Raw genomic sequence first — 21,248 nt, 5'->3', positions numbered from 1 at the left:
TAACTTAGTGGTTCGACTTAGCTGGAGATATGCGTTCATTCCGCTTCGAAGAACTCGTCGTAGGGTATGTTGGCCCACAGACTCTGGAGGATGGCCCTGAAGGCCTTGGAGCACGCCTCATTGATCTTCGGCTGGACATCGAGGGCCAGGGTGTTCCACTCCTGGTTCAGCACCTTCAGGGTGCTCTCCCGCAGATCCTTGTTGTCGTCGAACAGATTGGACAGGTCAAAGTGGCCACTGAAAGGGGAGTTTTAAGTTTTGAGTTTTGCTTAGAAATGCTGGCCATGCTTACCCCTTGATCTTGGTGATCGTCTTGTAGTCGGTGATGTTGAGGTAGCTGTGGCCATCGGAGCGCTTCACTGGCTCCGCGGTAATACGCGACTTCGTCTGCACCTCGTTCATCCGGATGGTCAAGTCGCCCTTGCTGACGATGGGCAGGATGAGCAGCTTGCCGTCCACATCGTACTTGGCCCGCACCTCCAGCTCCGGGGTGTCCATGAGCAGGGTGAGCTTGAGCGGCTTGGTCAGGTCCTTGGTGAAGCCCTTCAGGCTCTTGACCACCACCGAGTTGGCCAGATTATACAGCTTGGCATCTCTCATGACCAGCTTGAACTTCAGCGATTCCGAGTGGCCGCCGCTCTCGATGCGCATCGTGCCCAAGTCAATGGGCTCCAGTGCGGCCACCTGCCGCTCCGGAATGCCCTTCTTGAAAGCCTGGAAGAAGGTCTGCGCCTGCGCCACCAAGCACGACTCCTCCTGCAGCTTGCAGCGCTTCAGCGGCGATGCTGTCAATGGAAAGTGAATGGGAATGAAGTAGGAGGTCACTTTTCACTAGCTTAGTTCTTAACTAGGCACGATTGGAAACTCACGAAATCCTTGGGAGGCATCGATTCTGTGGGACACCCAGCTGAGTAGACCCATCCACAAGAGGCACACAGAGGCACTGGTTAACTGCATTTCGCCGTGTTCCGTAGTCCGTTTTCCGTAGTCCGTAATCTCTGTACTCCGGTTTAGCCAAGCGAGAACTGACGGAATCCGGCCAAGAGGCGGGCCTATTTATCCTCTGGTGAGGGGTGCAAGTTCAAGATTGAATTAATTGCGCCCAAGTCCGGCGTACCGGCATGCAACTTTTTTTTACTGCGTACTGGGAAAACTGGAAAAACATCGCTGTCGATCGCAGAGACATTTGAACTTATACGAGTCGCGTAAAATGCATTTTCCTTCCTACATAACTCATCAGCAAGTAGTAAGAAGTAAGTAAGTTGCCGGTATGGATCCGTGAGATACGTCCAAGCTGCACTCGGATCATTCATCGAATCGAATCGGATCGGATGTGAGTGAAAGCCGAATGATTCTCAACTGGGTTGCAATGGAGAACTGGTTCCTCCTGTGGAGGCACCATAGAAATGCTCCCACAACAACTGCAAACCCACACGAATATGGTATACCCTGGTATCAGAGATACTCTCTCGAGTTCAGACTGGCGGATGCCGCCTGCCAGCTGGTGACCATCGGACCGGTCACTGGGAGGTTGCGAGTGCTCGGCCAATTGACAGTGCGTGTCAGGTTCTAGGTCGCCGTGGACAAGTGTGGAGTCAACTTTGATCTCCCGCCATGTCGGTGAGATGACGCCGATTCAACATATGCGCTGAGCAACCGAGAGTTTTGTGAACTGGGACAGTGATGTCGGCCTACAATGCACCATCAAACTCTATGCTAAACTCGAAATGAAGAGAATCCTTTTACGTGTAAATAAAATTCTAGCGAACAATGGTTCTTCTAAAAACCTTTTATATATTGCTTTAGATTAACAAAAAATACATACATAACAATTTGAGTGCCGCTCGCTGGCAGGTGCATTCATTTTCGGGGCGTGACAATTAACGGAGCTGCACTGTACTCCGCTGTCCGTTAGGTTGTTAAGATCGTTGCCTTGGCTGCCAAAACGCGGCTTATTAGCGGGTAATTAGATAATGAACACGGATCGGAGTCATGTAGAAAGGTAAACAACTTTATTTACATTCAACGCACATGAGCCAGGGGCGGGCAAAAAGGTGAGCGACTCGGGGCACGTGGCGTATGAGTTTGAAGACTATGACTATGGCTATGACTTGGGATCTGAGTCTGAGTCGGAGTCGGAGTCTGAGTCTAAGTCATAGCCTCAGGCTTTTGTGGCGTCCGTGTCGGTGCCCAGGTTCTTCAGTGACTGCTCAAACTCCACGCTCTCCACTTGCCGCTTGCCCAGATCGTATGGCGGAGGACCGATCAGCTGCACCACCTGGTCGTAGTCCAGCGTTTCCTTCTCCAGCAGAGCTTCAGCCAGCTGAAATATAAAAACGATTAGTGAACTGAACATCCATTAACGTAGCCATAATAAATTTGCTTAAAAGAGTGCAAGCATAACCAATTTATGGAACAACCCGTTTCATTAGGTATTGATTTACTGAAATCAATCATACTCATAATCATCTGTAAATAACGCTGCGAGATCTCTAACAAATCTAAAGTGAATTATCTTTATAGTGGGACGTTCTCGAAGCACGTGCATCAAATGGAACAGTTTACAAGGCATGCATACAAAAACCAATAAATCTATTGATTGTTGCTCAAGAAAGCATCTAAAGGAGTGTCAACAAACCTTTTCCAGCTTATCGCGATGCGCAGTGAGTATCCCCTCGGTGGTCTGGTAGGCGCTGGCCACCACATGTCGCGCCTCGTTGTCGATCATGCTCTCCATGGCCCGCGAGAAGGGCTTCTTGCCACCGCTGCCCATCGCACCGCCGCCCTCCGTCTCATCCGCGTCCCGTACGTAGATGGGGCCCAGGGTGTCGTTCATGCCGAACTTCTTGATCTGCGAGTACGCAATCTTGGTCACCTTCTCCAGGTCGTTCTGGGCGCCGGTCGTTATGCGGTTAAAGACTAGATTCTCGGCAGCTCGGCCGCCGAGAGCCATGCACATCTTGTCGAACAGCTCCTCCTTGGTGTACAAATGTTGTTCGCTTGGCGTGTACTGTGCAAAGCCCAGCGCCAGACTAGTGCGCGGCACGATTGTCACCTTGAGCAGGATGTCCGAGTTGGGCAGCATCCAGCCGACCAGGGCGTGTCCCGATTCGTGGTAGGCGATTACCTTGCGCTCCGCCAGCGACAGGGCATGCGAACGCTTCTCAGTGCCGCCTTCGACAAAGTTGACAGTTAAATACTTGAATAATCTTTCTGTGCGAATCTAGAGAGCAACTCACCAACTAGGCGTTCTACGGCGTACTCAAGGTTCTTGCTGCTGACCTCCTTCTGTGTGTTACGCGCCGCATGCAGGGCGGCCTCATTGCACACGTTGGCGATGTCTGCGCCCGAAAACCCGGGTGTCAGGCGGGCCAATCGTTGTGAGAAGGTCGTGGGCGGCGACTCCAGTTTGACCGAAGATAGATGCTTCTCAAAGATCTCCTTGCGCTCCGCCAGAGTGGGCAAATCGATGAGAATGTGGCGATCAAAGCGACCGGGCCGCAGTAGGGCCTATAAAAATTGGGAAAAGGATTGTTGGTATGGTGATAACAAAAGATTCGATTGAGCTTTACCTTGTCTAGGATATCAGCTCGGTTCGTACTGGCCAACATCAGCACGCCCTCCTTGGTGGCCATGCCGTCCATCTCGACCAGCAGCTGGTTGAGCGTCTGCTCCGATTCGCCAGAGCTGCCCTGTCCCATGCTTTCCGTTCCCGAACGTTGACGACCGATGGCATCTATCTCATCGATGTAAATGATGCATGGCGCCCGCTTCTTGCCCTCCTTGAACAGATCACGCACTCGTGCGGCCCCCAGACCGCCAATCATCTCGATGAACTCGGAGCCGTTCATGCTGAGGAACGGTACCTGGGCCTCGGTGGCGACCGCCTTGGCCAGTAGCGTCTTGCCGCATCCCGGTGGACCCAGGAGCAGGGCTCCTCGCGGCACTTTGGCGCCCAGCCGCTGGTACTTCTCCGGCGACTTGAGGTAATCCACAAATTCCTTCACCTCCTGTTTCGCCTCGCTGAGACCGGCCACGTCCCGGAAAAGCACACCGCGACCGCCATCGAAGGGATCGACCAGCGTAAACTTGGCACGGCCCATTTGGTTCTGCAACAAATAAACTGCGGATTGAGAGAGATCCTCGGATTTGTACTCCACTACTACTACTTACAAATGAATCCATGCTCAGCGGGCTCTTCATACTCTTCATGCGTGTGGCAATGGACATAAGCAGGGCGCAGACGAGCAGCAGCATGAGAATACGACCGGTGGTGTCCGTCTGCCGGTCGTAGGTGACCGGCACACCATCCTTGATGCCCAAACGCTTTTCCACATCACGCAGCTTCTCCTCGAACTTGTTGGCATCAGCCACCGCCATGTGAAAGATGGTGGAAGACACCTTCCGACCCTTGATGACGGCTCCTTCGTGCAGAATGATGGTCACCATCTCCATGTCGGGTCTTATGATCAGCTCCTTGACCTCACCCACGGCCAGCATGTGGTGCACGAACTCGTTCCACGACACATAGCGCGTGGAACCCTGAACGACGGCAAAGATAAATGGACTGACTACCTTTTGCGGTCTTTATAGTTACCTCTGGTCTCTCGGAACGCGGTGTAATTAGCAGGGAAAAGAAGGCCACAAACATGTAGATGGTAAAGAGCCACAGTACGGCCTTGGTCAGTACAGAACGCATCTTCTCGTCATTCTCGTTGCTGTTTTTGTTGGGATCGTCGCCGGGCTCACCAATGGAACTGCTAGGACTGGGATTACTGGCGGTCCTGGCGGCATCCTCTCCTGGTGCCCTGCTGCTCTTATCCCCATCATCCGCCGCGGCAACTGATTTCTTCTCCTTGGACGAATCATCTTCAGTCTTGGCACTGCCCTTGTCCGCCTGTCCATGCTTTTCCGGCTTGCCATCCGCGCCAGTAGGAGGTTTTGCGGCGCTGCTCAGGCTGCGCAGGTGCATCAGTCGCACCTCCTTGGAGGTCAGCTGCAGGGAGCGAGCTATTAGGCTCACAATCGCTTTGTACTCCGCCTGCAGCTGCATCACCTAGAAAGAGAAACCGTCAGCATAAGTTTCTCGAGGATTCGCAGAGCTCTCTTTCATACCTGCCGCCGGCTAAGTTGAAGGAGCGACAGTTCCCGCCCAATCCTTGGGGGCTGTCCTGTGGCACTGCGGATCTGGGCCAACTGGGAGCCACCGCGGTGCAGCGCATTCCGCACATGCCGCAGGCCCTTCAACATTATTTCCCAATCCCAGACCGGCTGCGACTACGTAACTCCACCGAATCCGAACACAAAACACTATTTCGTTGACAGGTCACGATTAGGTCGCCAGGCCCTACGAATACTGATTGATAACCAAGAACTCCCTAACTCCTGGGCCACACGCTCTTGGCCAGCCCCAAAAAATGATGATTTAACTGAAATAAAACACACGAAATTTCTCGATATATTCCGATAGGTCGCAAAAATACCGCCTTCCGATATCGATATAGGTAGGCTCCGATAGGTTCAGGCGATAAGTCCGCATCGATATCGATACGTCTTGTTTTTGTCGTTTGTAATGCAATTTTATAAATAATTAATGCACTCTCCGGGAGTTTTACGCCACTTCAGGTGTGCAATTTTACAAAGCCAGCACATAAATAATGGGATTATTCAAGCTCTATAACTTATGCGCTACGCAAGGGTCTAAATATTGAGTCATTTTGTTTCTATATACATATTTTTTGGTTTGGCGGGCTCCATACGATCAGCTGATCTACTAAGCCCACCGATTGAAGAGAACTGATGCACGTTGGTTCTGATTATATGAAACTAAGTTGTATCACTCATATTAAACATAATCTTTTGGATTCTTCATCTGAAATTCGAAAGTTCGTCAATATGTGAATATAAACACATTTAAGTATGGAAATGGGGGTGCATCCTCCACACTTAGCGAGTGCTCCCACCGCGCATATCGCACTGCGCCTATCGATGGTATCGACCAAACAGCTAATTCTTGTATTCATCGCGCCATTCAAAGTACCAAGAATTTTGTTTTGTTTGCAACGCTTTTCGAGGATCCACCGGCGCGACCATGAAGAGATCCAAGGACGAGGACAAGGAGGAGTCGCCGGTCCAACCGACGACCCACAATTCCAGCGCAGGCAGCAACGGTCACGATGCCAAATCTCCGGTGGCCACCACTGCACCGGCGGCCACTTTATCTGCAGCGGTTTCGGATACTTCGGGAGCCGGAGCCGGAGCTTCCGTTCGCACCACTGGACGCGTCAAGGTGAGTGTGGCCCGCATCCCTGCCCCCACAATTCTCTGTAGCTGATCATGTATCATTTATCATGTTTGCTGCAGAAACCCAAACAGGTGTACGATCCATCGGACAACTATGTGTCCCGGGCCAGCAGCAACCGCAATTCCCTCGGCGGAACAGTCGTATCTGCAGCCCCGGCCACCTCCAATATCCAATCACCGCCAGCCAAGGAGGCCAGCGATTCGCAGGACTCCACACCCAGTCCGGTCGTTTCGGAGCAACAGCAGCAGCAGCAGCAAGCGGCGCAGCATCGCAACTTCGACACGTGCCAGAATTGTTCCAAAAGCGAACCCAAGCGCGGATCTGGCCACAAGAGCAACTTCCTCACTTGCAAGGGCTGCATGCAAAAGTGTAAATATCCCCCACTATCCCGACCCCTTTGCTTACTTTACCATAGCTGGCGGAAATCTTGGGACGACCATAATAAAACGTATAGTTTTATTGTTGCTCCATGCTATCTACTCGTTGTAGTCTTTTTATCATAAATGCAAACATGCACAGAAAACAAAACTGGTTTTAAACATCCTGGTATTCTATTCAAAAAAAAAAGAAGAAAGTTGTACACTATACTATAAATTCGCTGCCTGTGCATATATAGCATATGTATATGCAGCAGTTGAATACAGCAAAAGAAATCGTTATCTTACATGTGTATTTACGTGATATGCCACTTGGCAGGTTCGCAAAGACTGATAAAAAGATAATAATAGTTACAAGAAGGCCAGTATTATAAACCTTGTCCTACTTTTAGGCACGATATAACAATAGCTACTGGAATCCTTTTGTAATACGCACATTTTGTCCCATCTTTTCAGGGCACTTTCCATGTCTGCCGGTCACGTTCCAAAACCAGAGCACAGCGCGCAAGAAGTACAAGTGCGACAAGTGTCGCTACTGCCAGGTGTGCAACGTGCGGGGGCGAGATCTGTCCATTTGCAGCTCGTGCGTGGAGGCCTTTCACCCGGACTGCAATGATCCCACCCTCAAGCAAAGCAAAAGCGTCGACAACAATCCCAAGTGGAGATGCTTCCGCTGCGAGGCGAGTAATAGCGGCAACAACACGAGTCCCTCCAGCGAGGAGCAGACGGCGGGTAGAAAATCCACAACGGGCCGCGAGGACCAGCCGGTGGTGCCCAGGAAGTCGAATGCTGGTCGCAAAAAGCGCGTTCAATCCGAGCCCACCGGGCAAGAAAAGCCGGCGAAGATTGAGAAGATAGCCAAACGTAGTCCGCCCCTGAAAACAGACGAGAAGAGCGAGAAGAAAGAAGAGAAGAGAGAGTACAAAAAGGAGGAGGAAACGGAGGAAATACAAGTTAAGGTGGAGAAGGTCGAGCCGGTGGAGATGGAGTCTGTGCAGATTGAGAATCAGCCTGAGAATCAGATTGAGCCAAAACAGGAAGCGCCGCCCTCACGTCTAACGCCAATCGCGGCTGTCGATAGCCCCGTGGAGATGAAGGGCCAGCCCGTATCCAGCTGGTCCGTGGAACAGGTCGTCCACTTTGTTGCCAAGCACTATCCAAAGGAGGCGAACGTGTTCCGCTACCAGGACATTGATGGCGCCTCCCTGCTGCTGCTCACCCGCCAGGACGTGATGAACGGATTCGGCCTGAAGCTGGGACCGGCGCTGCGCGTCTTCGAACTCGTGATGTCCCTGCAAAGTCGATCCGATGACGTGAGACTCGCCTGGTTAGAGTAGCAAACCACCACATCACCCACCCCACCAACTCCCTAGCACCTAAGGTCATGTACCACACCTGTAACTTTAATCAATACTCTTATTCGGAGCCATCGCGCATCCGTTCGCAACCACTAAAGCTTATATTAAGTCTTCTGGCGGATGGCATTGATAGCGCTTAAGTTTTTAAGATGTTCTGTAATCCCACACTTGCAAAAGCACATACTTTGTAAATGATATCTGCTGAATTTGCAACAAACTTTGACTTTTATTAAACTGCTTTTTAAGGGTTAAAGGCGAACGTTTGCTTTTTTATAGATAGAAAGCAATAAAAAAAGCGGTGAGCCCAGGCACGTGTTCTTAACATCGTTAAAAGCCATTTGGAACCTGGGACCGTAGCATTTAAAAGTTACTGGCATTTTAGTGCGATGAACTAAAATTGTTTAATTAAGAGGAAAAACCTAGCACATAAGCCTTTTTTTTCCAATAAAGTGACAAACTAGCTACGAAACCTTTGTTCTATTTATAATAACTACTTAAAAATGAAAAACCCCTCTTTTTTGTCTTATATTTATTCAAACGAAAAGAAACATTTTGAGAGTGGCGTTGTCTCGATATCGAATCACTTTTAAAACGCTGTGCGAGTAATGCGTCTTTAGTACAGATATAAATATATGTGGGTGGCTCCTCTTAGATTTCTCCAAAATAAAGTAGTTGGCAATGAATAAACACGCATTCAAGTAAATACATATGATATTAAACCATTCGAACAAAAGTAGTTTGGGCTGTTTAGTTTTGGCCGAACATCAAAAGTAACTTGAAAACTATAATTCGTTATAAGTTCTTAGTCTAGACTTGAGTGCAAGTGGATATTTACAAAAGGATAGGATAGGTACGGCAATTCGGTCCAGTAAATACTGTTGGCATTCCTTAGCGTTTACAAAGTAACAATTCAAATGATCAATAATCAATTCAATGTCCATACTTTAGTGTTGCTAGTGAATACCCTAAATATATTTAAATTACATAAATAATTAAGTATTCTTATCAATCCTTTACATTACAAATATCGTCTCAACAGAAGGTGCTACGAATTGTCCAGTCGTTAATATCCACCCTAACATATATACACACTAAACGTGGGGAATATCAAGTGCACCAGATGCAGTTACCGATCGGACTCCGGGCTACGGACAAATACTGTTGGCAGATCCGGATTCCTCCAGAGCTAGACGCGGGGCAGCAGCTTCTCCTCATCGCCACCAGGTCCCTGCATAGTTGGCTTCGGCGTAGACCTGGCAGGATCGTAGCCGTAGAGAAAGATCGAGGCGATGACCAGCCCAGCTCCAAAGCTGAACTGCAGCGTGAGATTGAAATCGAAGATGTAGATGGAGGCCACGCACGAGATGATGATGGCCAGCGAGGTGGCGAAGCCCTTGAGTATGTTATCCGCATACTTGACCACCACGGCCACAATCAATCCACCGCCGGCCTGCAGCAGCACCAGATACCAGACAAACAGATCGTAGCCCTTAAAGAATCCCTGATCGAAGATCCTGCTGCCGTCGTTCACTAAGCAGGTGAGCAGGCCGAAGGGAATGCTAAGCAGACTCAACTGCACATTCCTCATCCACACGGAGATCTCGGCACCCTTGAGGATCTTCTCAAAGTAGATGCCCGCAAATCCGGACAGGAAGCAGGCGCCCAATGCGGCCCACAGTCCGAGCATCCTGTTCTGCTCAGGTGCTCCTCCAGCGGAGGCGGCCGTGGCTGCTGCTGCTGCAGCTCCACCGGCTGAACCACTCGACGGTCCCTCCGTTTGGGCCAACTGCACCAGGACGATGCCCATGACCAGGAGCAGCAGCGCTCCCCACTGTGTGTTCAGCAGCTTGCGCCGCAGGATGACAACCGCGAACATGGCCGTGGTGAGAATCTTCAGCTGGTACGTCACCTGGTAGGTGGCCGCATCCAAATGGGAGGCAGAGACGTACAGCAGGTTGTTCTGCACGATGTAGACCAGCGAGGGGACGCACACCTTCAGCGTGTCCATGGGATTCGCAATGATGGTCTTGTGCAGCGAGCGGACAAACTTCTGGGCATCCTTGCCCTCCTCGTTGAAGACCAGGAACAGGCACGTGATCAGTTTGGCAAACTCGGCCATGAGTACGGCTGCAAACGAAGGCGATAAAAGCAATCAATCAAACACATCTTAAAGAAGTATCGTTGTTGGGGTTTTCAAATAAGTCCGGCCAACTTAAAGAAGAGTCACCAAAGCAGTCCTGAGATCGAGAACATGGTATGTAGTTCGATGGCAAAGCCAAACCCCAATTGTAATCCAAGAATTTCAACCAAACCCTCATGAGCAATCGCCTTAGAAGTTCCATAATAATTTTATCAAACTATTAGGAGCCATATGCGGAAGTGGCTGCTTATCAGCTTCTTTGCCAGCTTCACATTTACCCGAACGGCCATTCCCCGCCTGCCGCTAACCACTAACCACTACCACTACGTCCACCACCTCCACCTCTCGTTTGCTTTCACTGCTGATGTTGCTGCTTGCGTGGACAGACCCACGTTGAGGTGTCGTGGAAGTACCCCTCCTCTGGGCAGCAAGGTGACCCTGCTTAGCTGGCGAACCTGCTTGACCTGGCTTGACCTGTTGGCCTGTTGGATGAGCACTTACCCGTGGAGCTGAGGAAGATGTCGCCTGGCCGGGTGCGGGCATAGCGCATGCTGAGGCCCAGGATGGCATTCTGCAGGGTCAGCGTCAGCAGGCTGATGTACTTCAGCGTATTGGCGTTCACTGGGCGATGGGAATAGGAATACGTGATGGGGGCGGGCAGGAGCGCCATATCAGTACCGATGGAGCAACGCCGCCACACTAAAGGCCAAATACTCACTGTGTATGCTGTTCATGGTGCTACGCTTCTAGTTCTCTTTTGTTTTCTCAACTCCAAAGCCAAAGCCAAAGCCAAATAGAAACCGAGGGCAAACAAAACGCAAAGTGCACAAAGTGCTGCTAAGCTCAAGACTCCGTTTCTGGCCAAGATCAGTTGTCGGCGGGCTTCTGTACCGTTTCGTTCGGCAGTTCGTTGCGTTCAATTTGGCCAGAGAAGCAGAAGAGCACTAGTGAAGACGACTCCACCGGACCGGTCGACACGTAAACAACAATCAGAGCCCGAAGCTTCTGCCAGCGGCGACTTTTTTATCGCCGCCAATGTGGTTGTTGTTGCTGTGGCCATGGGCGTGGCCAGAGTCTTGCAGCGGGGGCCCTTGAACGCAAGCCTTCTCAATTAAATGCAATCAAAATTAAAAGAAGGATGAATACTCCTTGAATATGCTCTCGGGCGAAATATCCCTTTTCTATACCAAGCTACGCCCATGGCCTGCAACTTTTGTTGCTGCTTTTGCGGCAGAGGCCGACTTTTCGATAGCCACAGTGCTGCCATTGCAGCGGGACTTGCGAAAAAAGCTAGAGTTGCATGCAAAAAGCTAGAGTTGCATGCAAAATGCCAAAGGTGCATTTAACCGGCCATTGCTGTTGCTCAAAAGAATAGTATTTACTATATTTACTATAATTCTTCAATACTTTTAAAGGTTTAAAGCAGTACACCAAAGAGATCGAAAGTTAAAAACTAGAGAAAAAATTTATTGGCAAACTAACAGGTAGATGTATGAATATGCATACATGTGCACATGTTTGTTCTACATGCATTTGTATGTTACATTTTTTAGTTCAGCGGAACATATTTATAGCCATTGAGTTTGCTATTTATTCAGCTGCTGCCGAATACAATTGACATAAGGATTAGAAAACAAATTAAACCAGTGAATGGTAAACAACCTGTTGGCGGCGCACGCAAAATTGTGGTGCAATGCATTTATTGCTATTATTGTAAAAGCAGCATTAGAAATATATAGCCAGTGGGGGAATAAAATACATTTCCTTTTTACTTTGCAGTATGTAAAAACATAAATTGATACCTTGTTAATTTTAAATCGATAAACTATTTCAGTTCATCACTGGCATGTGCTTTTGCCTACCCACCAATCGATAGCACCGTTCGGTGTGGCGATTTCGTAAATAGTTTTCTAATGTGATAATAGTAACAGTTGGCTACTTTCTTGATTATTGCAAAAGCCAGACAAGCCAGGACACGATGAAGGAGCAGCCACTCAAGGAGATCACCCAGCTGATCCACGCCATCAAAGTGGGGTAAGTCGCTGTCGGTTGTTAGGCACTGCTATTCAGTTGGCTTTGACAATGGAACATATCCTGCAGGTTGGTGGAGGGATCCTACAACATAACCAACAAGACGCTGGACATCTTCAAGTACATCATCATGAGCAAGAGCTGGCAGAACGCCGAGTGAGTTGCATGGGATCGCCCAACAAGAAGAACACATTAATTGATAACCATCCTCCCCCCAAATTGGCAGTGCTCTCATGCAGATTGTTCGCGACCAGTGTAAAATCCTGCAGGCAGCTCTGCCCCAGGAGACGGTTACCTCGAACATTGCCAGGCGGATCCTCAAGCTGACTCGCGAGGAGTTTGACCTGCTGCACGCCAAGGTGCAGCACTTTGCGGACGACTCGCAGGCCTCGATGTCGCTCCACAAACTGGTCACTCAGACCAGCGAGAGCAACGTCAGCGTAGATTATTCCGTGCCGCAGCAGGGATTGCGGGAGGCGCTGCTCGATCATCTACAGGAAGTGGAAACGGAGCTGGAGACCAGCTCGGAGAACATTTGCGTCCAGGCCGAGGAGCACATTCACTCGTCGGAGATCATTTTGACACTGGGTCACTCGCGCAGCGTCGAGAACTTCCTCAAAAGGGCGATCAAGAAGCGTCAGTTTCTCACCATCATCGTGGCCGAGTGTGCGCCAGCCTGCCGGGTGAGTTGGGAGTCTTTATGTTGCCAGTATGTTGCCTAATTGCTTATGCATCTTTTAGGGTCACAATTTGGCTGCCAGCTTGGCCGGCGAGAAGAATGTGGAGATCGTGGTGATCCCGGATGCGGCCATCTTCGCAATGATGTCGCGCGTCAACAAGGTGATAATCGGCACGCACAGTGTGCTGGCCAATGGCGGACTCAGAGCGGCCTGCGGAGCCTACACAGTGGCCCTGGCCGCCAAGCACTACTCCGTGCCGGTCATTGTACTGGCGCCCATGTACAAACTCTCCCCGCTGCATCTGTGCGAGCAGGACGCCTTCAATATGGTCGGCTGTGCGGAGGATGTGATACCCTACGATTCGATTCCGGCACGCGAAGCCAAGGTCTACAGTCCCATGTTCGATTACGTGCCTCCGGAGCTGGTCACCCTCTTCATATCCAACACGTAAGTGGTGCGTTTATCCGCCTTGCGATTGTTTTATTTGGATCCTTTTTACTTACTTAGCGGTGGCCACGCCCCCTCGTATGTGTATCGCCTCCTTACGGAACTGTATCATCCCGAAGATCTGGAGATTTGAAATCGTGTTTGTCTCTCGTTATTTTCCAAACTCTTCTAATAAAGTCTGACCCTCAAATCCACAGTAGCAATACCATTTTGATTCGAATTAATTAAAATTCAGTAATTTCATAGTAAACATTTATAAACTTTACAAATCAACAACGGTTACAAATAGCTATATTGAATAAGCAATAACAAAACATATAACACTGCGGTGGATCGGATTTGTGATCCGATTTAGGAACACACTACTTTCTCTCCAGTTAATAGCTGATTTCAGGTAGCACGTTGCTCGTAATATCCCTGCGATACGCGATTCCTAACCTATTTCTGAATATTTTCAAGCAGCTGCGTGAAGTCCGCCAAGCTATCAGCATAGTAGTCCGGCTGGGCTTCCACCGGGGCGTTCAGCATGTCCTCCTTGGTCAGGCAGCCGCTAAGTACCAGCAGGGATTGGAAGCCACAGGCCTTGCCGAATTGCACATCCTGCACCAGGGTGTCCCCGATAAAGATGCAGCGCTTGCAGTCCCGTATCTCGAACATTTCGCCAAACATCTCGCCCAAAATGGGCGACGGCTTGCCCAGGAACGTGGCCTCGCGTTGCGTGTATCGCTTAACGTGCTCCAGGAAGTCAAAGAACCCGGCCACATTGAGGTTCGCCGCCAGTGGCATGATGACATCGCTGCCGCCGGCTATCAACTGGCAGTCGTCGTCCTCCTGCAGGTGCCTGATGGCCTTCGCCAGCTCCACGTACGAGAGGTCCAGGTGGATGTCGAAAAGCACTGCTCCCACGGGCTTCTCAATGGCCAGGTGATCCACCAGCGACGCGGCCGTCAGGTGCTCCTTGACTTGCTGGAGGAAAATGCATACGGAAAAGGCACTTGAACTAAATGCATAGGAGTATATGTAATAACTTTTCCGCTTACCAGCGACTCAAACTCAATGTTGTGCTTACGCAACGTTTCGTTTGCTTCCAAGGACATGAGGGAGAAAACGCGCTGCCCCGGTTTGTGCTTCTGCAGGTACCTGACAATGGTCTTCACCGGATGAATGATGTCGTCCTCCTGGACGTTCTTGGCGCCAATGTGCCGAAACATCTCCATGTAACCCTCCTCGGACCGGAAGCTGTTGTTCGACACGAACTTGATTTGCTTGCCGGCCGCTTTCAAGGCATTGACGGCGGCTCCGGTGTTCGGAATCCAGCCGACCAGCAGCCAGACGACTCCATCACAGTCGCTGATCACCAGATCGAAGGAATCGATGAACTGCCGCTGCTCCTCGAGGCTGAGTTTCAAAATGTGACGTGGTGGCGACATGACGATGTGGGGCCGCTGCTTGTTGGTTGGTTTGTTGGCTTACAGGAACGGATGCTGGTGGTTGCGCGCGCACGGAAATTCCACAGCCGACTGACTGCCATTGCCGGCATTTAACCTTCAATGTCAACGCATTGACATTGTTCCCCCGATTCCCCGGACTCTATACTGTACTATACTGTCCTAACAAGCGTACGTATGTACATGTGAAGTATCTTTTATTACACGATTTAGCGAACCGACCTGAGCTGAGTGGCTCGTCCGATAAGATTCCGTATGTAAATACAAAGATCTTCTGTGTGGAACGCGGCATGAAAGACTCGTGCCTTGTCCATTTCACATTCCCACCTCTCGTCAGAACGGAAAACAGTCCGCAAAATGCCTCATTGCTTCCTACTTTATTTGTGGATTTGTATCTCAACGAATACCTTATAAAATTTGCACGCTTTTTGTTTTGTTTATTTCCATAGTGTGTCTGTCTCAGAATTGTAATTTCACTTACAACCTTATATATGTATACTTATACTAGCGAACTAGTTCACTGCCAAATTGACTTTAAGATATTGAGTTCTATTTGAAAAGGTTTAAACGATAATCTGGCTTTTACTTTAATAATGTACATATTTCATTAAACTCTTAATGTTTGGCATGGTATAAATATTTTTCACCAGCTTCCTTTTCCGCCTTTCAATTGCAATTCTTTGAAAAAACCTCTCGATACACGTGATTGAAGGCGATTGACAGAAGTATTGATCGGTGCATTGGCCCTTTGTTTACACCGCAATTCTTGTTGTTCTCCCAAGCTTATAACTATTGCAAGCACTAGCAAGTACAGTAGATACTCGAGAGGGTGGAACTCTGTCACCTGATTGCAGGGGGAAACATGTTTGAGCGTGTTTGCCTCGGTTGGAACTCAAAGTGATACAGTTGACGCAGCGGAAAACTAAGCCCAACTAACTAATGATCGTAAGCCACCAACAGCAAGAGCAGTTGAGTGCCGACGGAAGTTCCACTGTGCTGAGCCGTAGACCCACCTGAAACGCCCGTCAACACCTTGACATTGATTGCTGCGGCATTTGGCCAACGAAAGGGGGAAGGGGTAGAAACAGACGAGGAATGGAAAAGCCGCCGGAACAGAGGAAACCACAAATGGCCAATAATTCAAATTCAAATGCAACATTTCAATTGGCGGTGTCCGGAAGACGCTCGTGTCCGCGGCGGAGAAGGCGCAAGAACTTGGCCAACGAGGCGTATACTTGATGTGTGTTCGTGTAGGTTTTTCGGTTTCGGTTTGGGTTTGGGTTTGGTATATCGCATCGCAAGTGCAAATCGATTGCCGGGCCAGCTAGTTTAGTTAGGCGTCTCCCTGATAAGATACGAAAGTACCAGTTGCGACCGCTTGCGGAGAATTCCGCCAGAAGAAAAGCACATTCGAGCCCCTGAGCTTGGAGCAACTGTTCCCCGCCGGTTATACAACCACTGTAACAAAACCAGTAAAGAAAAAAAAAGAACATTGTGGAAAATGTCTGCCCTGGCCAATGGAGGAAAGGAGGAGGATCTGAAAATTCTGGCCCAGCTGAAGAGCATCGAGCAGATCAACGAGCAGCGCCGCATATTCCTCAACAGCACGATCAACGAGGAGGAGACAGAGGTGACAGCGGGCACAAACGGATCGACGATTCGGGAGGAGGAGGACGTGGAGCAGAAACTGAAAGGTTTGGTCGAAGCCGAGTCCCCGAAGAGCCCCGAGGAGAAGGTACAGCAAGCACCAGATGACACAGTAGCACCACCGGCACAGGAGCAGCCAGAGGCCAGCGAAAAGGTGGAGCCAGCCAAGCCTCTGCCCCCCAATACGCTCGCCCTGAACGTGAAATACGCCACGCTGCCAAGTCCCAATGTGGTGACCCTGCGATCCCCACTCTCGCCGCCACCCAAGCCGCCCATGCTGGGCCGCACGCGGAGTATAGGCTCTGGCGATGGCAAGAGTCCGGCGAGCAATGGAACTCTCTCGCCCGACAGCTCGATAATCCGCCAAAGCTTTCCCGAAGGCGTGATCACGCCCAGCAAGTTGGCAAAGAGCCCGACCACGCCCAGCGAGGAAGCGCCGGCGACCGTCTCCGCCCGGCACTACGAGGGACTCATCGAGGAGCTGCGGTGTCCCGGCTGCGCTGGCGCCATGAAGGCGCCCATCCTGCTCTGCAAGAGTGGCCACAGTGTTTGCGAACAGTGCACCCGCATTCTGCTCATGTGCCCGCTCTGCAAGGTAAGGATTGACGTCAGCTCCCCCGAAAGTGTTCGGCGGTTATCAATATCATATTGCCCCAGTGTGCTTCTTATCTAGTGACGTGCAAATAAATGTACATTGGCATAAACTTGGGAGCAGTTGGTCGCAGATTGCCATCTTCGACAGGCGCAGGACAGAATGATCTCCAGTTTAGATTACCAGTTTTATTGCCCTACAGCGAGACACCAAGACACCGAAGGTTTCTAATCAATTCTCAAGTGCAGCCCACTATCTGCACTACAAGTCACTATAAATAAACCCCGTCCTGCTCTAGATATATGTAACCTTCTCACTATTCCGGAACTATGTATCTTCCACTTTAAAGAGTGTGTTCCATTGGGAGCTAGGTTTACACTTTTCCATTAGGCGTGCTCTTTAGTCAATGGACAACATACATAAGTATATCGAAAACCTCGTGTCATATCGCTGATAAGTATGATAAAGTAGTGCTCATCAGTGCTAGAATTCCCAGAAATGGCACAGCTACAAGGGGCATATGATGTGATATGATATTGGTAAAACAGGCTATCCGAAATAACACAAATACCTTTCGCACTGCAGGAACCCTTCACCAACTCGCGATCGCTGACCGTGGAGGCGCTGTGCGCCAAGGCTCACTTCCGGTGCGGACACGCCTCCGGCGGCTGCCAGGTGCGGATGCCGGTCGTCCTGCTGCCGTGGCACGAACAGCAGTGCATGTACAAGCCGATGAAGTGCTTCATGGGCCGCGTGTGGGGCGACTGCCGCTGGCAGGGACGCGAGGTGCAGTGGAAGGAGCATCTGGAGGAGCAGCACGACGACCGCCTGTTCCGGTCCAGCAGCGCCGATCTGCAGTGGAATCTGGCTACGCGACGGAAACCGCTCACCGGCTACTACGTCTTCCAGGCGCACGACGAGATGTTCAACTTCTACGAGATCCACGATCGCCAGCGCGTTCTCTTCACCATGACCTGCACGTCGAACCGGCGCGACAGCAAGTACAACTACGCCTACGAGGTGACGGTGCTGCAGCCGGATAACGAGGCGCTGTCCATGACCCAGAAGTTTCCCGTGCACAGCGAGTACGACAAGGACATCCTCATGGAGGGCACCTGTGTCAGCATTCCGCTGACGGAGCTCAATCGCTTTCTGGACCAGGACAAGGTGAGTTCCCAGTTCCCAGTACCCTGAATTGTCCCGAAATTGAGCGATTTACTAATTCGACCGTCACCTGGCAGGTTCTCCACTATCGCGTGAGTGTGCTGGCGGTCAAGTCGCCGCGTCGCGCAAAACCACCGCGCCAAAGTCTGCCGCAGCCGGTGGACCTGGAACAGACCGCGAATGGCGGCGTCAACGGGAAGAGCGTGCCGAGCAACATGATCATTACGCGCACCTACAAAGAGGCCATCGGCGAGGTGGCCAAAGCGGAGGCGGCCACCCCGGAAACGGAGGAGAATCCAACTGCCGCCGACGACGCTGGGTCCGATGGAGCTGCCGGTGTGGAACTGGAGCGCAAGTGGGGCACACCGCAGCTGCACTTCAACCGGAAATATCTGCGGAACACTCTGAACGACGCCACGCCCGTGGAGGACGAGCTGCGGCCGCTGGCAGCCGATCTGCGCAATGGACATGGCGACGACAAGCTCTCCCAGTGCAGCAACAGCACGAGTTACACGAAAAAGGTATCGGATTCGCTGCGCAGAAGCTTCCGGGCACTCAAGGCGGACATCGTGGAGATGCGTCCGTTCAGCAAGAAGGCAGTACGGGCTGGCTCTTCCTCTCCGGTGCAAACCAATGGCAAATAGTGATGCGGGTTTCTACGTCGTTGTTATTAAACTGCAGTTTTAACAGTCCAGTTGCAAGCATGTAAATATAGCAAATGTTTTAATCTATTGAATATGTACTAAAAACGAAATCAAAAATAAATTATACTCTACAAATGTTCGTTATTTGAGTCGGAACACAAAACAAAAAAAAATGAATGTCTCATTCCATAGGAAGCTACCAATGAAACGAGTTTGGTATTGGTTTGGATGACTCGTTTTATCTAGGACTTAAGACTACTCAATTTACACGACTCCATGCGAGTGCTACAGCAATCCCTGCATCTCGTTCATGAACTGCAGATAGGCGTCGTCCTTGGTGGGCGGCTTGCTGTGCGCCTCGGAGGGGGCGTGGTGACCATCGTTGGCCGCGTGCCTGGGCCTCGCCGCACGGCGCTGATCCTCGCGCTTCACTCGCAACGTGGACGGTACAAAGCGGGTGACATCCGCACTCAGATTCCTAAGCGTAGGTAAGAAAAGTATATTTAGCATTTGGAAGTTATTCTACTGCCCCGAAAAGTTAACGCAACCCACCTGATTTGTGGCTTGGCTGTAATGGTGGTCACACCCTTGGCTGACTCCTTCGGCGGCCCTGCGCCGCCTCCCTGCTTATTGTGATGGGCGAGGCGCGGGGGCAGGCCTGGTGGTGGTCCGGGTGGCATCCTGATGCCCATGCGGGGCATTGGCCCCAGGCCATGCGGTGGCCTGGCACCTGGCGGCGGTCCAGGCGGCATGCGTATTCCGAATGCGGCACCCGGGTGTGGGGGTCGCATGGGCGGCGGTCGGTACATTATGCCCGGCGGCCCAAGATTGTGAATGGGCGGTAGTTGTGGGATTTGTGGCGGCGCAGGCACCGACGACGCTGGTGGCAATGGAATAGTCGGTAATGTGGGCGCTTGCGGTGGAGCAGGCGTTGCGGTCGCTATGGTTGATTTTACTGGTGGTGGTTTGGTTGGCACTTCGGGCATCTCTTCATCGTCATCTGGGTCATCATCGTCCTCACTGTCGGTACTGCTGGCGGATTTCCGATCGGAGCTAGATGCTCGTTCCTGGCGCTTGTCCAAATCATCCCCTTCGTCCTCGTCCCGCTGTTTGTCAGCCTCGTCCTCTTTGGCCGCCAGCTTTCGGTGTTTACGCTTGTGCACATGCTCCATTTCCTTCATGAAGTCGTCGATATTTTGATTATTTGGCTCGGCGGCCTCATTGTCCTTGTCCTTGCCCTTCTTCAACGAATCCTGCTCGTCCTCCTCGCCCTCGCCATCGTAGTCTGTATTGCCCTCGGCATCGGAATCGAGTTCGGACAAGGCAAACAGATCTGGCGGCGGTCCTGGCGGGACGCCCAGCCAATCCTTTTCCTCGTCCTCCTTCGATTTCTCCACTTGCGCCTCGCTAGCAGCTGAATCGCTATTCTTGGCCACGCCTGGCGGAGCACCTGGCGCATAGGGCGGCAAGGCCATTGTCATGGGCGGTGGAGGAAGGCGTATGCCAACAGATGCTCCAAATCCGGCCACCGCCGAACCACCAGCCGATCCGGCAGGTCCGCCTGGCATGGCAGACACCGGAGCGGGCAGCGGAATCTCGTCAATCTGGACGCTCTGGGCGTGCTTAACGCTTTCGTAGTACTGCTGCTTCTTCAGACGCTTCTTCTCGTACTCCACCTCCTTGCGCTTGAGGTCCGCCCAGTGCTCCGGCTCGTCGTTGTGCTGGAAGAGGAATAGTTGAGTTATTAGCTAGACTAGCCCGAGTCTGGCAGCCGAGTCTGTCTTACATAGAGTCGCATTACGCGGTCGAAGGTTTCCTTCAGCTTTTTTCGCTTGTCGCGCAGCACCTTCTCGTTAAGCGGCGATGGTTGCAGAACGTTGTACTCTGCAAATAAAGGGCACTGCATTAGTGGCTGGAACAAATCAGTGCTCGCTTTATCGAGTACTTACCCATCTCGTCGATCTTCTCCATCTCCTCGAGTATCTGGGAGGGATCCTTATTCTTTAGGACGGCGGCCCGCACCATTTGGCGCTGTTTCTTGTTCTTCTTGAGCTCCTTCTTGCGGGCCTCCTTGCCTGAAAGGTTCAGCTCGGTGGGTACAACAAATCGAGGTGGAAAGGATCGTACTTACGCGCCTGGTCCGTGGGATTCATGTACTTTCCACTCTTGGTGGTGTTAATGGAGCGGCGCCCCATCTCGCTGGCGTTTGGCTGTGGCTGCGACTGAACAAAGGACTACACCTAACCGGCGGCACTTAAATATTGTTACCACCGTTTTCTTCCTGCCGTACTTCCCAATTTTCTGTTATAATGTCACTTATATTTATTTATTTATTCTTTTGCAGCACGATAGACCGATACACGCGCCTGCTGATGCCGATAAAACGCGATAGCCCCACAGTAAACACTAGTTCTGG

The 21,248-nt window shown here is 51.0% G+C and overlaps 8 protein-coding genes across 9 annotated transcripts; 3 read left to right on the top strand and 5 right to left on the bottom strand.

The window, feature by feature from the left end:
- Positions 1 to 27: 27 nt before the first annotated feature.
- Positions 28 to 1,854, bottom strand: LOC120456962 (circadian clock-controlled protein daywake). The gene is made up of 3 exons (XM_039644107.2): positions 870 to 1,854; positions 293 to 785; positions 28 to 237 (listed from the first exon to the last, which is right to left on the bottom strand). The coding sequence occupies exons 1-3, from the start codon at positions 955 to 957 to the stop codon at positions 36 to 38; spliced, it is 783 nt and encodes a 260-aa protein (XP_039500041.1). The 5' UTR covers positions 958 to 1,854; the 3' UTR covers positions 28 to 35.
- Positions 1,855 to 1,990: 136 nt separating this feature from the next.
- On the bottom strand, positions 1,991 to 5,465 carry LOC120456951 (paraplegin). The gene is made up of 7 exons (XM_039644094.1): positions 5,116 to 5,465; positions 4,598 to 5,056; positions 4,174 to 4,542; positions 3,573 to 4,109; positions 3,240 to 3,510; positions 2,639 to 3,174; positions 1,991 to 2,323 (listed from the first exon to the last, which is right to left on the bottom strand). Exons 1-7 carry the CDS (start codon positions 5,248 to 5,250, stop codon positions 2,162 to 2,164), a joined length of 2,469 nt encoding a protein of 822 aa, XP_039500028.1. The 5' UTR covers positions 5,251 to 5,465; the 3' UTR covers positions 1,991 to 2,161.
- A 506-nt stretch (positions 5,466 to 5,971) lies between these two features.
- On the top strand, positions 5,972 to 8,292 carry LOC120456957 (histone-lysine N-methyltransferase 2D). Its single transcript, XM_039644100.2, has 3 exons — positions 5,972 to 6,289; positions 6,364 to 6,673; positions 7,138 to 8,292. The coding sequence occupies exons 1-3, from the start codon at positions 6,092 to 6,094 to the stop codon at positions 8,016 to 8,018; spliced, it is 1,389 nt and encodes a 462-aa protein (XP_039500034.1). The 5' UTR covers positions 5,972 to 6,091; the 3' UTR covers positions 8,019 to 8,292.
- Positions 8,293 to 8,732: 440 nt separating this feature from the next.
- LOC120456958 (UDP-N-acetylglucosamine transporter) lies at positions 8,733 to 11,348 on the bottom strand. 2 transcript variants are annotated; one of them, XM_039644102.2, is made up of 3 exons: positions 10,898 to 11,348; positions 10,681 to 10,800; positions 8,733 to 10,166 (listed from the first exon to the last, which is right to left on the bottom strand). In XM_039644102.2, the coding sequence occupies exons 1-3, from the start codon at positions 10,911 to 10,913 to the stop codon at positions 9,226 to 9,228; spliced, it is 1,077 nt and encodes a 358-aa protein (XP_039500036.1). In that variant the 5' UTR covers positions 10,914 to 11,348; the 3' UTR covers positions 8,733 to 9,225. The 2 variants fall into 2 exon arrangements, with proteins under 2 accessions (XP_039500036.1, XP_039500035.1); XM_039644101.1 differs by lacking the exon at positions 10,898 to 11,348 and having other exon boundaries at positions 10,681 to 10,868.
- Positions 11,349 to 12,013: 665 nt separating this feature from the next.
- On the top strand, positions 12,014 to 13,536 carry LOC120456959 (translation initiation factor eIF-2B subunit beta). The gene is made up of 5 exons (XM_039644104.2): positions 12,014 to 12,213; positions 12,280 to 12,366; positions 12,437 to 12,893; positions 12,952 to 13,337; positions 13,398 to 13,536. Exons 1-5 carry the CDS (start codon positions 12,158 to 12,160, stop codon positions 13,468 to 13,470), a joined length of 1,059 nt encoding a protein of 352 aa, XP_039500038.1. The 5' UTR covers positions 12,014 to 12,157; the 3' UTR covers positions 13,471 to 13,536.
- Positions 13,537 to 13,611: 75 nt separating this feature from the next.
- Positions 13,612 to 14,909, bottom strand: LOC120456960 (glycerol-3-phosphate phosphatase). Its single transcript, XM_039644105.2, has 2 exons — positions 14,378 to 14,909; positions 13,612 to 14,303 (listed from the first exon to the last, which is right to left on the bottom strand). The coding sequence occupies exons 1-2, from the start codon at positions 14,765 to 14,767 to the stop codon at positions 13,776 to 13,778; spliced, it is 918 nt and encodes a 305-aa protein (XP_039500039.1). The 5' UTR covers positions 14,768 to 14,909; the 3' UTR covers positions 13,612 to 13,775.
- A 171-nt stretch (positions 14,910 to 15,080) lies between these two features.
- LOC120456954 lies at positions 15,081 to 18,832 on the top strand. The gene is made up of 3 exons (XM_039644098.2): positions 15,081 to 17,027; positions 17,610 to 18,191; positions 18,266 to 18,832. Exons 1-3 carry the CDS (start codon positions 16,287 to 16,289, stop codon positions 18,830 to 18,832), a joined length of 1,890 nt encoding a protein of 629 aa, XP_039500032.1. The 5' UTR covers positions 15,081 to 16,286.
- A 51-nt stretch (positions 18,833 to 18,883) lies between these two features.
- On the bottom strand, positions 18,884 to 21,219 carry LOC120456955 (WW domain-binding protein 11). Its single transcript, XM_039644099.1, has 5 exons — positions 20,964 to 21,219; positions 20,782 to 20,907; positions 20,619 to 20,716; positions 19,385 to 20,553; positions 18,884 to 19,310 (listed from the first exon to the last, which is right to left on the bottom strand). Exons 1-5 carry the CDS (start codon positions 21,025 to 21,027, stop codon positions 19,118 to 19,120), a joined length of 1,650 nt encoding a protein of 549 aa, XP_039500033.1. The 5' UTR covers positions 21,028 to 21,219; the 3' UTR covers positions 18,884 to 19,117.
- Between the last annotated feature and the right edge of the window lie 29 nt (positions 21,220 to 21,248).

This window comes from Drosophila santomea, chromosome X (assembly GCF_016746245.2).
Source record: "Drosophila santomea strain STO CAGO 1482 chromosome X, Prin_Dsan_1.1, whole genome shotgun sequence".
Taxonomy (NCBI): Eukaryota; Metazoa; Arthropoda; class Insecta; order Diptera; family Drosophilidae; genus Drosophila; species Drosophila santomea.
This window is presented reverse-complemented; position numbering and strand designations above follow the sequence as displayed.

Bases quoted from the DNA above. Each gene is read 5' to 3' on its own strand.
- LOC120456955 (XM_039644099.1), bottom strand. From the start codon at position 21,027: ATGGGGCGCCGCTCCATTAACACCACCAAGAGTGGAAAGTACATGAAT. The intron at 20,717-20,781 runs GTAAGTACTCGA...CTTTATTTGCAG, and splicing joins GGAGAAGATCGACGAGATGG to AGTACAACGTTCTGCAACCA. The intron at 19,311-19,384 runs GTGGGTTGCGTT...ACCTACGCTTAG, and splicing joins ACAGCCAAGCCACAAATCAG to GAATCTGAGTGCGGATGTCA.
- LOC120456954 (XM_039644098.2), top strand. From the start codon at position 16,287: ATGTCTGCCCTGGCCAATGGAGGAAAGGAGGAGGATCTGAAAATTCTG. The intron at 17,028-17,609 runs GTAAGGATTGAC...TTCGCACTGCAG, and splicing joins TCATGTGCCCGCTCTGCAAG to GAACCCTTCACCAACTCGCG. The intron at 18,192-18,265 runs GTGAGTTCCCAG...GTCACCTGGCAG, and splicing joins GCTTTCTGGACCAGGACAAG to GTTCTCCACTATCGCGTGAG.
- LOC120456962 (XM_039644107.2), bottom strand. From the start codon at position 957: ATGCAGTTAACCAGTGCCTCTGTGTGCCTCTTGTGGATGGGTCTACTC. The intron at 786-869 runs GTGAGTTTCCAA...TTCCATTGACAG, and splicing joins CGATGCCTCCCAAGGATTTC to CATCGCCGCTGAAGCGCTGC. The intron at 238-292 runs GTAAGCATGGCC...CTCCCCTTTCAG, and splicing joins ACGATCACCAAGATCAAGGG to TGGCCACTTTGACCTGTCCA.
- LOC120456958 (XM_039644101.1), bottom strand. From the start codon at position 10,849: ATGGCGCTCCTGCCCGCCCCCATCACGTATTCCTATTCCCATCGCCCA. The intron at 10,167-10,680 runs GTAAGTGCTCAT...CTTCGTTTGCAG, and splicing joins CATCTTCCTCAGCTCCACGG to CCGTACTCATGGCCGAGTTT.
- LOC120456960 (XM_039644105.2), bottom strand. From the start codon at position 14,767: ATGTCGCCACCACGTCACATTTTGAAACTCAGCCTCGAGGAGCAGCGG. The intron at 14,304-14,377 runs GTAAGCGGAAAA...ATTTTCCTCCAG, and splicing joins ACATTGAGTTTGAGTCGCTG to CAAGTCAAGGAGCACCTGAC.
- LOC120456951 (XM_039644094.1), bottom strand. From the start codon at position 5,250: ATGTTGAAGGGCCTGCGGCATGTGCGGAATGCGCTGCACCGCGGTGGC. The intron at 4,543-4,597 runs GTAACTATAAAG...GCCGTCGTTCAG, and splicing joins CGCGTTCCGAGAGACCAGAG to GGTTCCACGCGCTATGTGTC. The intron at 4,110-4,173 runs GTAAGTAGTAGT...TATTTGTTGCAG, and splicing joins CGCTGAGCATGGATTCATTT to AACCAAATGGGCCGTGCCAA.
- LOC120456959 (XM_039644104.2), top strand. From the start codon at position 12,158: ATGAAGGAGCAGCCACTCAAGGAGATCACCCAGCTGATCCACGCCATC. The intron at 12,214-12,279 runs GTAAGTCGCTGT...CATATCCTGCAG, and splicing joins ATCCACGCCATCAAAGTGGG to GTTGGTGGAGGGATCCTACA. The intron at 13,338-13,397 runs GTAAGTGGTGCG...TTACTTACTTAG, and splicing joins ACCCTCTTCATATCCAACAC to CGGTGGCCACGCCCCCTCGT.
- LOC120456957 (XM_039644100.2), top strand. From the start codon at position 6,092: ATGAAGAGATCCAAGGACGAGGACAAGGAGGAGTCGCCGGTCCAACCG. The intron at 6,290-6,363 runs GTGAGTGTGGCC...TGTTTGCTGCAG, and splicing joins GCACCACTGGACGCGTCAAG to AAACCCAAACAGGTGTACGA. The intron at 6,674-7,137 runs GTAAATATCCCC...CCATCTTTTCAG, and splicing joins CAAGGGCTGCATGCAAAAGT to GGCACTTTCCATGTCTGCCG.